The following is a 13,755-nucleotide window of genomic DNA, read 5'->3' on the forward strand; positions in this document are numbered from 1 at the left end:
ACAATCTTCTTCTGCTGTGACGCCATTAGCACCATCGCCACCGACAATGAGGTGTTTTTTTGCTATTCTTTGTAGCGGCTGATGCAATGGTAGTTCCATCGCATTGTCATGGCTTGATTGAGGGAAGATTAAGGAAACCATAGGAGGACGACACATGACTTCTGACAGAAGGAAATCCATCGAATTATCAGAATTTCTTTACGTGAGTGGTACCAAGCAGATGAAGAGAGAGGACAATAGTGGAAGATTCATGGCCTGGATTTGTGGCGACGTGCTGAAGCAGGACGTCAACAACTACGAGCCTCGCCACCGGCCCTGTCTTTCTGCTGTGTATGCGGTGGATTGGCATGCTTGGGGGGTTGTCAACGAGGAGGCTGCTGCAGTGGGAGGCTGCCGGAGTGGCGTGAGATGAGATCTCAACCGTCGAGCCTGGCTGTATAGAGGGGAAAAGGGAATTTGATGAGTTCAATTGAATCGAGGGAGGGAGACATCCGCCCTGTACGCTGGTCTCGTTGTGGTCAGTCCCTCTGTTGGTAACCGATCACTAAGGTGGTTGTTCTCTGCGCTACTGAATTTTGGTTGGTCCCACCTATAAGCCGGTTGTAGAAAGATGATGTGGCTGACCTGCTGATGTGCATAGGTTGCATGTCAATAGAAATAAGATAGTGGGAACGAACTATTTAGGTATTATAGATTATAGATTATGCTCCCTCTTTGTAGGTAGTCTATATTGACATTTTTAGAATGACTTATGAACAGAGGGAGTAGACGAGTAATTCTTACATTTGAGGTTTGAATAAAACACCCTCTTTCATTTCATCACGTGAAAAGCCAAAATTAGTTTTCTATTTTTCGGGCACAAGACAGGCTGTACTTTTTCCCAGGCGTGGAGCCGGGCATAGGACTCTACCCAAACTGCTGCTCTTTCTCCCCGGCCCTTGGGACGCGTGAGAGCGAGGGACTCGGCAAAACCCTAATTTTCACCCAGTTCGGCCCTTCCAAACCCTAACCCTAATACGCTCGATGTTGTAATCCCGCCGCGTTTGCCATGGCTCTAGAGGGGCCCGCGGAGCGACGGGACGAGGGCCAGCAGGGAGGGATGGCGAACGGGAATGGCGTGGCTCCGCCGCCGTCGCGCATGGCCGGCCGGCCGTTGGGGGCGGCTGCGTACTCTGACAGGCGGCTGCGCCTCAATCCGAACACGGAGCACAAGCCGCAGGACTACACCGACGTGCGCGGCGAGTACGCGCCAGCCGTGTACAGCGCCCTGGAGCGGCACCTCCCGCCTAGCCTCCTCGAGGCCGACCGTGATGTCAAGCTACACTTCATGCGGGACATACTCGCGCGCTATTGGCCCCATGGCGAGCGAAACAAGGTCGAGCTCTCGATCCCTCTTTAGCTACTGATTTATGTGTATATGGGACATATGGACATACTCTTTAGCAGCGGTCGACAGTATCATTCGGCAGTGGGGCCTTGTGGAGGAGAGTTGGCTATGAGAGGAAGTCTGGGGTAATATTGGCACCACTGGTCGCTGGAGGTGGTGGGCGAACTAAGGGTATCTCCAACACGGATCCTCGAAACGCCTGCATACATCCGGACTGTGCTGCCCGGACGCACTTTGCTATCCAAGGCGGATCCGTATTTGTCCGTCTGCAAACCGGAAGCAAACCAGGGGCTTTGCGGGATTCCGGACATTTGGCGGAAGCATTGCTAAAAAAGGTGATTAGTTAGCATGTAATCTACTCGTACGCATTAGAAAATGACCATTACTCCACTCGAATCAACATTAGGCATATTCTTTTTTAAGTTAAGTGTCGGACATTTGAGGTATAGGGTTGGATGGCAGGCTCCCGTATCGTGTCCTCCGTGGAAGCATCCGGACGCGGTCCACAGACGGATAGTGTGTCCGTTTTTGGGGATAGCGTTCGAGGTGCCCTAACTGCTGCAACTTGCAGAGCAGAAAGCAAGCAGATGCGGTGGAAGATAGCAGTCCCGCTAATGGCATATTTGGGTGATGGGGCAGCTGGTACTTGGTGAGGAAAAAAAATTGCGGTTGGTAGGAGTGTCAACTGATGAATTGGATGCATATTTGTCAAGGGGCACTCATGAATTTGAATAGGATGTTATAGCAAGTACAATAATATAAGATGTTTTAGATCACCAAAGTAGTGATCTAAAATGTTTTATACATGTTTACAGAGGGAGTACTATTTAGATACCCCTATAACTTAGGCGATGACATGCAATACGTTCCTTATAGCTCACCTTGCGTACAATTTATTTCTATCACCTAAAGGAATATGACATAACATTGAGCTAAAAGATACCATCCAAATATGTATATTGTTTTATCAAATTTGAAGATGGACATGAATAGTTTTAAAAAGATTAGGAATGTTCAGATCTTGCATTGTACTATATTTCCATTCATAATTTTATGCAATTTCAAACACAACTATAAACCTGGAAAAAATCGTTAATCGGATGGGAAAATAACAACCATATTTGTATTCTATCAAAAGGGTAGTTGAATATTACAGGTATTTTGTATCCATTTGGCAGCCCTACGAGTGGGTACTAACATGGAAGCAGTCTAGTGGCTAGAAAATTACATGACTTGTTTTGTAGAAAGGTTATATGTGGTCCAGACAATCCTTTGTTTCCTTTTGCATGTTATAAATTAAATTTTGCACAATGTTTGTTTGGCTATTGGTTTTGCTTGATTTTAAGGGAGTGATAGTCTGTCATCTACCAGTGGCAACTGAATGTGATAAGGCTGTCTCTTATCCGAGTAACAGTCTCTCATCTACTAGTGGCAACTGACTTTGTTTAATGAGAGTTATTGCAAACGCCATTCTCATAAGCCATGAATTCTGGTGCACATATAATTTACATGCATCCATGAATAACTTGTGGTAATTTTTGTTTGAGTTGTGTAATCGAGTGCTTTATACTTTATTTATTGTTCCATCTGTCATAAATAAGTCACGTTCATACATGGATCTAGTATGACTGCTGTTCAGTTTTTACCCAGTCGATTGACACTCTTTCATGAGTCAACACATGCATGTGAAGACATAATATTTTTCTCCCGAATGCATCTATCACATTCAAGCTTTTTAAGCTGAGTAATTTAGCTGTGTGGTGATGTGGTTTTATAACTGATTGATCAAACCTTATGGAAAATTATGTTCATGATATCAACAAGCTTTGGTAGATTTAAGATTATATACTGGTAAGCTCTTTTTTAAAAGCAACATCACTAGGATTTATTGGGGTTAGTTTGACATGCTAACATTGTTTTGTCCCACACGCATAATTAGCTACATTGTTTTGTCCAAGACATTTTAGCTACAACCGGGTGTAGTTACCCCCTACCTATTTGCTTGCCATGTGACCCATATTCCTCCACCCAAACGGGTTAGAGGATAGGTGGAAAATCCAATAGAGTTATTACACGTGCAACTGACCGGATATCTTATTTATTCGTTCAGAAAAGAAATCTAAACAACCTGCCGGGTATCATATATAGGGCAAGCTAGCGTGACAAGCTTATACTCTCTAAAAGTTCCAGTATATATATACTCCACACTTCCGAATACTAAGGTTGTACTATATTATCTAAGCTCTCTGTAGAATCCTAATATCCTCCATACTAACTCAATTAGCCAATCAATGTCTACATACTCCATATTCTCCAGAACATATCTTGGTATATACTCCATACTTCAATTCTCCAAACACAATGGGAGTATATGTATTGTCATCTGGGCCCAGAAAGCAAATTTTCAATGGTATTTCTTAACCTGGCCCGTATTGGCCCGCCCAGAGAAGTGACTGTAGCTTCGACACTGCACAGGTACAGCCTGATTCAACAAGAGCGATATAGAAAATCAATCTACATGTCATATAGATGCCTCTAAATGGAAGACCATGGTGCATACCTTTTTTCTGTTGATGTCGTTTTGATCTGGTTGGAAGAGAGGAGTTGTTTGGATTGCATGCGTCATCTAGATCCAATCTTCTTTAAATACTACGTATAAGATAAGAGACAACCTAACCGGTTGGTTGAGCCAAGAAAATCGGAAGCTCAACAAACCACCAAAGAGGGTGCAAATAAATCGACCTTTTCTCCACCCATGGCCCGTTAAGGTAACCTCCGATCTTGCCGCAATCGGATGGTGGCGGAAGTGAAGGTAACTACACCTGGTAGTAGTATGTATTTTCCTTATATATATACTCCCTCCGTTTCAAAATAAGTGAAGGTAACTTTAGTACAAAGTTGTACGAAACTTGAGACACTAATTTTGGGACAGAGGGAGTATATATTATTCCTAAGCAATGTATATTATGATGCGTGTGATATATACTTATCTAGCATAGCAATAAGCACAAGTACAAAAGAGAAGTAATTCAAGTTTTTACTACAATTTTTATTTTTAGTTATCACGGACATACTACTATTTTCCTTCACTTGTAAGTTGTAACATCAGTTTTTTTTTAAATCTATGTTTTCTTAGATTTAGCGATTTGATTAGGTAGGGTACTTGGGAATATTTTTTTTGGGAATGAAACGTAATTCCGAGAAGGGGAGCCTTGGTGCAGCGGTAAAGCTGTTACCTTGTGACCACCTTGTGACCATGAGGTCACGGGTTCGAGTCCTGGAAACAACCTCTTGCAGAAATGTAGGGAAAGGCTGCGTACTATAGACCCAAAGTAGTCGGACCCTTCCCCGGACCCTGCGCAAGCGGGAGCTACGTGCATCGGGCTGCCCTTTAATGGAACGTCATTCTGAACACTTGGGTAGTAGGAGTAGAAGTTGCAGGTAAAAATAATGTCCTTTTAACTTGTGATATTACTTGCACCTGCAATATCAGTATGGACTGGCAAGTGGCAACGCAGCTAGCCATACAGCGACGGTTTTGTTTGCCAGGTCCAATATTTAATCAACTAAGCTGTAGAAATGTGGGGCTATATTTATTACTTAGCAGCAGTAGGATTTGTTAGTACATATTTAGGCAATTTAGACGGAGTTGTTGCATAGAGATACTAGATTAGAACAGCAATATTGCATCCTTCATACTCGAGCTCAGTTTTCATTACAAAGTCTGATTGTTACACTGGAAGTGAGCTTTGTATATTCACAACTGGATTATGAAAATGTCAAAGCAAAACAGTGTAGGGAGTGTTTGGTTCCATTGCTTAGTTGGGCAATAGCTCGGCTAGCTCATCTAGCAGCTTTCACTTTGATAACCTTGCTTGGTCAAGATATTTGGTTCTTTTACTTTACCAGCCTTATCCTGAAAACTACTGTCAGGAATTGGTCTCCGCGAGAAGTTCGCCATTGGAAGCGAGCCGATTTGGCTCTCCTGAGCAAGCAAGGTTTTCCTAGCCCACCTAAGTCAGCTGGCCCACAAAAGCTAAGATATTTAAATAGTCCCTAACACTCAACCTTGCCCGGCAAGGCTATAAGTACTCTTGCCAAGGATCTAAACGCTCCCATTGTAGTTGAATTTAGCTTTGGCTTGCTTCCAACACTTCAACCTTGCTTCTTGTTGTGCCCTGTTACTTAAGTGAGCTTACTCATATGATGTATTATTTTTGGTGTAGGTTCATAGGCACAAAGAATACAGGCAGAAGATAGTCCACCTCTATAAGGTTTGCAATTTAGCATGGACTTACATTCTAAATATTTTGAGATGGATAACTGCCAATTTTATTCTCGCGTGCACATACATTTGCAATTAGAAATATCCAACATGCATATAAGTATACCATTTGGTTTACAACTTTTGATTTTTTTTATGAATTGTGCGACAACAAATGTGTATGGCGCAACGTGTTTGTCTTGTACAACCAGCCGTATGTTAGAATCGACACGTGTTTTGCAAAGTTTGTTGTTTGTTTTGTGGGCTGGATTGGATAGAAGCCTGTCTAGTGCGTAGGGTGTTTGAATTTTCATAGTTAAAAAGTTACAATCCATCATGCCATGTGAATTTCATACTTATAAATGTTCTTATCGAGCATGCCATATATGTGGAGATCCTTTTAGTTAGGCACATGAATATGGAAGTAAAGATGAGTTGAATTACATGCAACTTAGTCACAGATGTAAGTATTTCAGTGTAAGCATTAAGTTGACAATATTATTTATTTTAGTACAATATCTTGACAAGGCGTAGCTATTAGAATCGCCATGCATGTAGATGGGCACAAACACTTTCTAATTGTAGTTAAGGCCTCAATTTGCTAACTAAGTAGAAGAGAACTATCGAACATGGAGTATCTGCTCCTAAGCTCAAATGCTCCTTGATGAACAAATTAAAAAAAATAGTAAAAAATTCAAAAAATTCTGAGTTTTTTTGGTAAACTTCGACAAATGTTTTGTATGCTTGCAAAATTTCAGCACGAAATGAGATTCGTGGAAGTCAACCATCATGCTCGATGCATTGATTGCCTTGACTGCCCATGCTACCATCATCATGCTGAAATTTGGTAAGCATGCAAAACATTTTCTCGTGTACCTCACCGCTGCATGGCAAAAGGTTACCCATGCATTGACTGCCTTTTGACCATGGCTGCTTGATGTGGCTCGAAAGTAGGAACGGCCGCTGCATGTCTCGGCTGGAATTAACTGCCCAAGGCATGGACAAATGCGAACAAGCGAGACTAACGTAAGCGGCCTAGTAATTATGAACGGGGCTTCATGGCTTTCGGGCCCGATAAACCCGGACGGAGGTAGTAACAAACATGGAACATGGCAATAATAAATGTCTCCACCAAGCTTGCAAACATACATAGAAGAAATATAAGGATGGGTATTGTATAATGCAAAGCATGGGTCACAAGTGCATGTCCATGTGATATAGGAATGATCATGACATGCAAAATGAACATGGTAAGGTGGGCACAAAGTGTGAAATGAACAATACCCCATAACCATGTGAGTGCCATGTAGAATAAGGTCCCGAAGTCGTGTTGCAGAAAGGAATGGAGGATAAATGCTCCATGGTAGAGCACATCTTGGTTGCTCTCAAGAGCTTGTTTCGTCTAACTCGTGTGCTTGCGAGGTTGACGAATAAGCGTGGGTGCCCACACAACATTGAAAAAGAAACAATGTGTGCGTGTGATATATGTACGCATCATCTATCATGTTGTGTATGTGTACGTTGGGTGTTAGCACAAGATATGCAATGCTCAAGTAAGTTTGATGCATGATATAGAAATACGACATCCATCATGAAATGATTGTTGTTATGCATAGCACAATGGGGATTCAACCATAGTGCATCAATATCAACACGGGTATTTGTATTCATGATAAGCATATCGTGCACACAATGATGGGAATCATGCAACACATAAAATCAGTCAAATTCTCCTAACATGTATGAGGAAACTATGGGGGCTTCTTCATGAGTAAGTGTAAGCATGTTGCAAGCAAGACAAGTGCTAGAAGCAAACACGTGGAGAAATTGGATTGACATATAAAGTAATGCATGGTCAAAGCGAAGTGGTCATGGTATGGCATATGACAAATAGTATTTGTAGGATGCAAAGCATGCAGTATGTTCACACTTCACAAGTCATGCAAATGCCATTAACCACAAATTTGTCATCCATGCCATATTTGCAAATTAAATTGCATTTTATGGGATAGGCATAGTTATGACGATAAGATGTCAATGATGTAAGTCAACAATCTTATCCATAGCATATGGTAAAGCAAGAGGATTATCAAACATGATGTGACCTAATGAATTCTCATAAGATATCCTATGCAACATAGGATAACAACTAATATACTCCACATGAAATTATCATACTGATCATAACTGGGTAACAAGTCATCACATGAGAAAGTCAAACTAGCATGAGGCATGACAATAGGGAGATCATCATAATGCAAGCAATCAGTATCATGATAGTCCACTAGTGGGACAAGAGCATCATCATTACTTGTAGTGTTACCTTTGAAGGTCCACTCATGTGGTGTATGTGTGGTGGAAAGGACTATCTTGTGGTCATCTACATCATCTTGATGGAACCATGTGTGTGTGTGTGTTGGGGGGGGGGGGTCTTCTTTCACCATGGCCATCGTCTTGTCCAAAGGAGGAGCGAAGTTGTTGAGGATTGGGGCGTCATCGTCCATGAGACCTACCATTAGAAGACACAATAAAGGTAGAGGCTAAGTTGTTAGAATGAGGGATGGCCTCACATGACCTATCAACTACTTCACTCTCTCAATATGGTGGCTCCCTCCCTCCCTCAAGGTTGGTGCACTCAGTCACATATAGTGGAGTCACACATCTAACTCATGTGATGGTGGTAGCTCTCACATGGAAACTGGAGCATCTAATCAAACATAGGGGTAGTAGTGAACTCTATCGCTCTCTCAAAGTGGAATGCACTCAATCTCACATATGGTGGAATGGCTCTCATCCTCACATGGGATTTGGTCCATCTTGTAGAACTTGGAGTAGCATTGGTGCACACGTCTCCATAGTCATCATACACCGCCTTGGTTGAAGGGAAATTCCGATGCTCAACCATCTCATCACTGTCACCATAGATGAAGGCCATGTGGTGTGGCTCATCATCATTTGCCTCCATGACCAAAGGGAATATCCCATGGTCGGCCATCTGGGCACTTCCGAAGATGGAATGGTCACCCTCGTAGTTGGTGGTCGACGTGCTGTAGTTGTCGGAGCTTCTTGTGGGTGATTGTGTCGATGTCGGTGTGATCTTGAAGAAGATGGTAGCTCAGAAGCATGCACACTTGAGCATCGTCATGAAGATGATGTTGAAGATGTGGACGACTTGCATTTGTTGAGCATGTTTTTGATGAGCTCAATTTGCGCGTCCATCTTGGCGTCGATGTAGTCCCACATGGCATCGAAGTGGTTCTTGTTGGTGTAGATTGGAGGTGATGTGCCTTCCCTATCCATGTTAACACTCTAGCTAGGTACGAATGAAAAAAATGAACAATACCAAAATTACCTCTTTTCGATGTTGTATATGGATCAAGGGATCTCACAATTGACAATATGAAATGAGTGCACTTGGTAATGGACCTTGTCCAATCTCACGCCTACACAATAGGCTTATAGTGGAGCTTGGTAGGGATTAGTGGCACGAAATCAAGCAATTTGAAGTCCAAGATATGTAAAAGTTGGAAGAAAACCACAATGAACTCAAAATGCTATGCAAGTTTTCACAAAAGATATAGAGGCAAAAGGAAACTCACACGCCAAGATAATGGGGCTTGTGTAGCCAAAGAAATGAGCATACAAGATTTACCTAACAAAGATTAAACTCGTGTTGGACAAACACAAGGAGACGATAGCTTGGTTGTGCGATAGAACTTGGCACCAATCCTACAATACAAGTGTAACGTTTGCCTACCAAATGTATCCTTGGTACAAGTATCTTTGTTGCTCAACTCTTTTGCTTATAAGCTCTTTTGTGACTCTTGCTCTCTTTTTTGGCTCCTTTTCTTCCTTCCACCACTTCCATTGAGCCTTCACCAAATATGCATGACAAGTATCACAATATGATTCATGAGAGTCACTAAGGTGCTCAAGTTCACGAGGCTTGATAACACTTGGATAGCTAGTCGCCTAGTCTCAATGGGTGTAAAGGTATGCTCAACTAATGGTGGGGCTATCAAGGGTAATGGCAGGGGAAGATAAGTGTGTTAAAATGGATACCTTTGTGAGCGCAATACCTTTGTCAAGGTTTGAGGTTAACCGACCTTGCTTCCATTGTTGGTGTCAAAAGTATGGATGGTCGAAGTCGTTGGTGAGCTTGTTGGTTGCTTTGCTCGATGGAGAGGTACCAGCTTTCCTTGGTGAGGATCCCCAAGGTCGAAACCGACGAAGATGCATGATTTTGAGTCATCGTGGTTGAAGGCCTAGGAGAAGATGCCAATGCCACACTGGCAAAAACCACAACCAGTAGTGCAAAGAGAGTCAAGCTGGGGCCAGATAGCAAAGCTTTGTGTGTAGAACTCATCAATAGTGGAGTCACCCTGCTGAGGAGCATGCTCTTGGCGAACCACAAACATGTATAAGGCATCACCAAAAGGCTTATAGCGCTGGCGAAGAGAGTCCACATTTCAAAGACGTAATAAGGCCCATAAAATCAGAGGCAAATTGAGGCAACACACTAGCGACTCATTTGGTTGACGATTTTTCCGCCGTCTTCTGATTACAGCGGCTTAGGATTACGTTACCTGTGTTTGTTTGAGTCAGACTGGTTTTGGGTCCCCTGTAATCGGAAACGGTTCTTCGTAAAACCAAAAACAGCACATATGGAGTGGTATGGAATAACCCTGTTCGTCCGTTATCGCTCCCCTCTCTCAATTCTTCGCCCGCCCGATCTTTTCTTTACCACGAGCACCCAGTAGCAGCCTGCAGCACCGGAGATCTTCCTCCCCTTCGTGGGAAGCAACACTGGGTCTCCCTTCGCTGCCGTGAGTCGCCGCCGTAAGCAGCGGCGGCGCCGGCGATCCCCCTCCGCCGTGATCAGAAGCGCCGCCGATCTCCACCATGGGCAGCAGCATGGTCGATTTCCTTTGTCTACCGTGAGCAGCGGCGCCACCATGAACAACTAGCGCTCTCTTATTTGGCCGCAAGCCATCCCAGCAGCCGAGCATCTTCTACAAGGCTGGCGGCGGCAGACCACGGTTTCCTTTTCCGTTGCTTGAACCAAACACATCGTGTAATCGCTCAGTTCGTGAGCTAATACAACGTATTCTAATTACAATACTGAAAACGTTACATGTCTCCAACCAAACGCGTCGTAGATGTGAGAACATCCGCAGCACGAGCATCATCATCTTGAGTAACTGTGTAAGAAGACGAAGCATCCTACCAAGTGGGAAGAGCCTCCTAATAGGCCAAGACTTGCTGTTCATAAGCATGAGTTGCAGCATCATCAACAACCTTAGCTGCATCCTTATTAGTAGCCTGAGAAGCATCTGCAACAAGAGCTGGTGGTGTCGGCGGGGTAGCAGCAACAGGAGGAACTGGCTGTGGCGGCTAGGGGACCTCGCCGGACAGAATGCCCCAAAAACGAATGCCACGCATATGAATGCGCATAAAGGCAATGGACTCGGTGTAATTAGTACCATAAAAAAATCACCGAGCATCAAGGAATGGCGACATAGCCCGACGATGAAGACATTGGATCTTTTTTTTTCTTATTTCTTCTTTTCACGGAGAGCCGACGCCCAAGTCAATATAGGCACCCAAACCGTGTCCCGAATCAACCGCTTGATCCGGCGTCGGACCAACTCGGGTAGGGTCCAGACTAGTGGGTCAGCGCAGGATGTTGGCAGGCGGGCGGACCAATCGGGCGGCAACGCGATCGGGTCGAGCAGGCCGGTTGCCTGCGTCAACGAATCGAGGTAGGGAAGGGAGCCGGGTGGGTAATCCAGCGGGCGTTGACGTGCTTCAGCTGATCCAGCAAGAAGACGTGGGCGAGCTAAGCAAGTTGGGCGGGTGTTGACCGCAAGCCTATCTAGTGGGTGCCATGCGGCAGTCGTGTTGATGGGCGGCGGTTGAAGGTCGAGATACGGCAGCCTTCACGGGAAACGGCGGTGGGGAGACGTGGTGGGTGAAGTGGGCAACAACAGCCGTAACCGCAATGATGGGAAGTGGAAGGAGCGACGATCGGCAAGAGATGACGACGGCGTGATGGAGGATTCAAGCATGAGTTGTGCGTGCAAAAATATTAACGTAGGCTCTAATACCATGTTAGGAAATGTGTAACTTGTATTTCCTGGGGGCCAACAACTTTCATCGTACTCTTCTCTCCAAAGAGCAACTCTTCTCAAAATCTCAAGAAAAAGGTGCCGACTTGGATTCCCATTCTAAGGATTCTTGTGGTTCCGGGAATCCGGTTACAATAGAACCAGGAACGGGGAGCTCTCCCCTTTTTCCGCCAAAATTAAAATTTGCTCCTGCTACTTAGCCTAGAGCCTTGAGCATTATACAAGGATGTGCTGTAGGAGTAACCCGTTACCTTACGGGTAGAATTTCCACGACATGGGCATTCTTCTTAGAGAGAATTATTGCAGTAGGATAGTGGTTAGGTATATTTCTAGGTTTTCACAGTTTTAGCCTGTACTTTCATAATGATACCATGAGTGCTTTAGACCGTCCACAAGATATGTTTTCGGATGTTTATATATATATATATGTATATATAGGGAAAATACATCCTACCACCCGGTGGTAGTTACCCCACATGTCTCATATACTATCATGTAGTAGTATATATACTACTTTATCATTCTACATATATTAATACACTATATCTAAGATATTTCAAAGCAAGTTACACGAAAAAATTGCATATGAGCTCATAGGTTCTGTTATATTTGTGAAATACGTACATATTTGTACGTGAAAAAGAGTATGCTCAAAATATGGTACATACTACCTAAAAAGTAGTATATATACTACCTAAACATTGTTATATACTACATACTACACGTATATACTTGGTTTTGACAGATACTACATACAGGGGCGTAGGCAGGCCCCGGGCTGCCCTGGCCGTGGCCTGGGAACGTAGAGAGCCAGCCCTTCGTTGACAACAGTACCATACTGTAGCTACAGTGTTCGCTGTACCAACGAAGCTGGCCTGGGTGGTGGGGAAATCCTAGCTACGGCACTGACTACATACAATTGTATATATATATATACATAGAGAGAGAGAGAGAGAGAGAGGGAGACACACATGGATAGGTGGTAAATATGCAGGAAGCCCTTACAATGGGGAAAATATACAGGCTGAGCATGATATAATTCTAAAAGTATTGGCTACCATGTGCCACAGGAGTCACGACTCAACATCACCATTTTGTCAGATCTTTTAAAATATTTTAGATAGAAGTGTGGCTAGTAACTGGCCATGGTTTTATTTTTTGGAGGACTATTTCTTTCCTGTTTGCTTGCTTGTAATTCAAATTTTTGCCTACTTACAGCCACTTCATCAAGAATTGTACAGCATGCATCCTTCGGCTTTCTTCTTACCAACATTCCTTGAAGCAGTAAGAACCAATACAGAAGAAAGCATTGCAAGTATAATGACTGAACCAATTGCTGGTGTTTTTTCATTTGCTATGTTACAGCCCAACTTTTGTGACATGCTATTGGAGGAGGTATGGTAAAGTAATTAACACCCAACTTAGCTCTTATGAAGGCTTTTTCTACAATGTGAAAGCAATTATTTACATCTTTGTAGGTAGAGAACTTTGAAAAGTGGGTTCATGCAATGAAATTTAAGATAATGAGGCCAAATACAATGAATAAGTATGGTGCTGTCCTTGATGATTTTGGCCTGGAGGCTATGCTGAATCAGTTCATGGAGGAGTTCATAGCTCCAATTTCTAAAGGTTATTTGATTTATTGCTGTACTGTTGTAGATAGGAAGAATCACTATTGGTTTAATTGTTTCAGCATATCTTTCCTTCCACATTAATATTATGTTCTTTGTGTCAACCTTCAGTTTTTTACCCTGAGGTTGGTGGAGGAACATTGGACTCTCATCATGCTTTTGTTGTTGAATATGGGAAAGACAGAGATGTTGAACTAGGTAAAGTTACCATTGTTTTTTTCCAAGGATGCCGCCAGAAATTTTTGAAGTCCTCTGTTCTTGAATTGTGCATGTCTGGATGGGTGCCTTTTAGAGGGATACTCATGCTGTAAAATAAGTAGGGTTACTGTCTGTGCCCGCCCCCGC

General features: G+C 43.4%; 1 protein-coding gene across 2 annotated transcripts in view; it reads left to right on the plus strand.

Annotated features, from left to right (window-relative positions):
• Positions 1-897: 897 nt before the first annotated feature.
• The window catches only part of LOC119276054 (2-oxoglutarate and iron-dependent oxygenase domain-containing protein CP2-like), an 18,817-nt gene continuing 5,959 nt past the window's right edge, over positions 898-13,755 (plus strand). For both annotated transcript variants that reach the window (XM_037557021.1, XM_037557022.1), the window contains exons 1-5: positions 898-1,375; positions 5,614-5,661; positions 12,998-13,174; positions 13,258-13,408; positions 13,522-13,608. In XM_037557021.1, the coding sequence (XP_037412918.1) occupies positions 1,049-1,375; positions 5,614-5,661; positions 12,998-13,174; positions 13,258-13,408; positions 13,522-13,608 (790 nt within the window). In that variant the 5' untranslated portion in view covers positions 898-1,048. The remainder of the gene's footprint in view (positions 1,376-5,613; positions 5,662-12,997; positions 13,175-13,257; positions 13,409-13,521; positions 13,609-13,755) is intronic.

The sequence above is a fragment of the Triticum dicoccoides genome, chromosome 3B (genome assembly GCF_002162155.2).
Source record: "Triticum dicoccoides isolate Atlit2015 ecotype Zavitan chromosome 3B, WEW_v2.0, whole genome shotgun sequence".
NCBI classification, from domain to species: Eukaryota; Viridiplantae; Streptophyta; class Magnoliopsida; order Poales; family Poaceae; genus Triticum; species Triticum dicoccoides.